The sequence below is a fragment of the Chiloscyllium plagiosum genome, chromosome 18, assembly GCF_004010195.1.
Source record: "Chiloscyllium plagiosum isolate BGI_BamShark_2017 chromosome 18, ASM401019v2, whole genome shotgun sequence".
Lineage (NCBI taxonomy): Eukaryota > Metazoa > Chordata > Chondrichthyes > Orectolobiformes > Hemiscylliidae > Chiloscyllium > Chiloscyllium plagiosum.
In genome coordinates, this window is record NC_057727.1 from 27,556,853 (window position 1) to 27,560,620 (window position 3,768).

Genomic DNA, 3,768 nt, shown 5'->3' on the forward strand with positions numbered 1-3,768 from the left:
CCTCTGTCTTCTACCTTTGAGCCAGTTCTGTATCCAAATGGCTAGTTCTCCCTGTATTCCATGAGATCTAACCTTGCTAATCAGTCTCCCATGGGGAACCTTGTCGAACACCTTACTGAAGTCCATATAGATCACATCTACTGTTCTGTCCTCATCAATCTTCTTTGTTACTTCTTCAAAAAACTCAATCAAGTTTGTGAGACATGATTTCCCACCCAGAAAGCCATGCAATTTGAGAATAAATTGTTCAAACTCTTTAAAAGATTTAATGTTACAGTGGATAGTACATTACTTACTTATCGTAACAGCCACATGTTGTTGTCTGTTTATCTTGCTGAGGATGACTGTCCTGTTTATACAAACAAACTTTTAATGAAACAATTAGAGCATTTTCAGAATCTAAAACATGCCTAGTAGTTTTACCTTAAGATGTTTAAAAAAAACATTGAAGCTTGTGATTAGTTATGATTCTACAATCCTGTTAAAATCCAAACAAAGAAAACAAATAGAAGACCAAATCATTACATGAAACAAGTAGTATCTTTCATCAGGAAGGCTATAAGTATTAAATAGATACTTCTCTATGGGAGCAAGGATCTAAAAAATGGGAAATTGCAAAACCCACTTAGATCTACAAGCAACAGATCATTACTTCCTTTCTTAGTTAAGAGGCAATAAAAAAAAAGCAGCATTCAAAGTGGAACTGGTGTATATACAGAAGAGAGTATTGTCTACTTATATCACTGGATTAACCAGAAATAATTGCTCAAGTGTTATATAAAATGCAGCTGCGCAAGGTGGTTCAAGGGGGTTGGGATAACATATTAGCATCAATAAAGGAGTAGTTAAAGGATAGAAAGCATAATAGGAATTAATGGGTCTCTGTATTTTAAGTTGTCCACAGGATGTAGGTATCACTGTGCAAGCAATATTATTGTTGATTCCTAACTATTTGAGGCTGGTACTGAGCCACCTTCTTGAACCACAATATCTATGAAGGTAAGTACACTTACAGTGCTAGTAAGGAAGGAAGTTCAGGATTTTGACCCAGTGACAGTAAATAAATCAAGATACAGTCCCAAGTCAGAATAATATGGGGCACTTGTCGGTGAAGTTCACTTGCATGTGTGACCAGACCTTCTAAGCAGTAGAGATTACAGGTTTGGAATATCTTATGCAAGGAACTGTGCTAATTTACAGAATGCATCGTGTATACGGTACATACTGTTACTACCTTGTGTCAGTATTGAACGTAGTACCAATCAAAAAGGATATTTTGTCCTGGATGGTGCTGAGCTTTTTGAGTATTGTTAAAGCTGCACATTCCCAGACAGGTAGACAGCATTACATCATATTCCCAGTTAGTTGGTGAATTAGCTCCCTCAAAATTCTTAATCTCCTTGGCCATGAGATTTCAGAATGTGGCTGAAAACAATTCTGCTGCAGTTCATGGGCTACAGCACTACATGGATACCCAGTTTTAAGTTGAGATCTCTTTGAAACATATCCCATTTAGCAAGGTGGCAGCCATACAACATCATGAAGGGTATCGATAAAGCGTGGCACCGGAAAAAACACAGGTCAGGTCAGGCGGCACTGAGGAGCAGGAGTGTCTGGGCACATCCCTCCATCTGGATTCCCAAGGGGGAAGGGGGCTGAGAAATAAATGGGGGTGGGGAGAGAGTGGGGGAAAAGATAGGTGGGATGGCGATTGGTGGATGCAGGTAGGTGGTGATTAAGGTCAGTGGGAGAGGTGGAACAGATAGGTGGAAAGGAAGATGGACAGGTGGAAGATGATGCTGAAAACAAACAAAAACAGAAATTGCTGGAAAACCTAGCAGGTCTGGCAGCATCCAACCAAAGTCAGGGGCAGGGAATGGCGAGAGAGGAGAGGGCGAGGGAGAAGGGGGAAAGACGTGTACTCCCAGAGGAATTTTTTTCTCATGAGCCTGTCCTGTCACTGGGCCAAGACACACTGGGTCAAAATCCTGAACTTCCTTCCTTACTAGCACTGTAAGTGTCCTATTTTGTAGGACACAGCCATACTCTTCGAATTTGCATAGCTTGACTAGCCTGAGATATATCTCTCCTAATTTTGGAAAGACTCCAGGAGTTGAGTAAGGCAGACTTGGCAGAGTTAATAGGGCTGAGTTTGTTGCTGTTTTTGGTGCAGAAGTCAATGGTAGTGGACTGTCCAGTTTCATTGCCCTTCAACTTTGCAGATGCTTCATACTTCAAAGGGAATTATGAATCAACCACATTGCTGAGTGCCTAGAGTTACATGTAGGCAAGACCAAGTAAGAACGGCAGATTTCCTTTCTTAAGTAATATTAGTCAAAATTAGAGATATGTTTCTTTCCAACTTCTGACAATATGGTGACGATTACCCTGAAACTTGTTTTGAACTCCAGATTTATTCACTGAATTTAAAATTGCCCAACTGTCGTGGTGGATTTGAATCAATGTTCCCAGTGCATTTGATCTGGTTTTTGGATTCCTAGACAAGTGATAGCACCACCATCTCCCCAACAGTGGCAGAGTAGTATTGGTGGAACAAAAATGGATCGGTACTGAGGCCTCAGCTATTTATAGTTATAACTAAGATAAAGGGCCAACAGTTTATACCAGTCTGTTAATGAAAGTAAGTGATGAGAACACAATCCAAAGGATTTCTGTAGGTTGAGTGAGAGGGAGTAGAGGTGACAAATGAAATTTAACGTGTGGAAATATGGCTAGCAGAGTGGAAAATTAGATGGCTTTTAAAAAGTAAGAAAACCATTAAGTTTGCTGGCCAGAGGGATGTGATGGCACAAAAGTTAATATGCAGGTATGGCAAGCAGTTAGAAATAAATGGTATGTTGATGTTTATTGTGAAGGGTTTGGAGTACAAGAGCAAGGAAGCTTTGGTGTAATTGTACAGGATTTGAATGAGGTAACAAAAGGAGCACTTTGTACACATTTTATCTCCATACCCAAGGAATGGTATACTTTGCCTTAGAGATGGTACAACGATTGTTGTTTGATTGATTTCTAGGATGAGAGAGTTATTCTATGAGGCAAAATAAGTAGAATGGCCTAAAACTTCCTACGGCCAGATAGCTGGTAGAGCAGGTAAAAACAATGACTGCAGATGCTGGAAACCAGATTCTGGATTAGTGGTGCTGGAAGAGCACAGCAGTTCAGACAGCATCCAAGGAGCTTCGAAATCGACGTTTCGGGCAAAAGCCCTTCATCAGGAATAAAGGCAGTGAGCCTGAAGCGTGGAGAGATAAGCTAGAGGAGAGTGGGGGTGGGGAGAAAGTAGCATAGAGTACAATAGGTCAGTGGGGAAGGAGATGAAGGTGATAGGTCAGGGAGGAGAGGGGGGAGTGGATAGGTGGAAAAGGAGCTGGGCAGGTCGGACAAGTCCGGACAGGTCAGGGATCGAGTTGCTGGAGGTTAGAAGCTAGGATGAGGTGGGGGAAGGGGAAATGAGGAAACTGTTAAAATCCACATTGATGCCCTGGGGTTGAAGTGTTCCAAGGCGGAAGATGAGGCGTTCTTCCTCCAGGCATCTGGTGGTGAGGGAGTGGCGGTGAAGGAGGCCCAGGACCTCCATATCCTCGGCAGAGTGGGAGGGGGAGTTGAAATGTTGAGCCACGGGGCGATTTGGTTGATTGGTGCGGGTGTCCCGGAGATGTTCCCTAAAGCGCTCTGCTAGGAGGCGCCCACTCTTCCCACCCTACCTCTTGCAAAAATGCCACCCCGTATTCCCAATTCCTCCGCCTC

At 42.6% G+C, this 3,768-nt stretch overlaps 1 protein-coding gene across 4 annotated transcripts in view; it reads right to left on the reverse strand.

The window, feature by feature from the left end:
• wnk2 (WNK lysine deficient protein kinase 2) overlaps window positions 1–3,768 on the reverse strand; it is a 173,402-nt gene that overhangs the window by 69,897 nt on the left and 99,737 nt on the right. For all 4 annotated transcript variants that reach the window (XM_043708025.1, XM_043708024.1, XM_043708023.1 and 1 more), the window contains one exon: window positions 297–349. In XM_043708025.1, coding sequence (XP_043563960.1) covers window positions 297–349 — 53 coding nt within the window. The remainder of the gene's footprint in view (window positions 1–296; window positions 350–3,768) is intronic.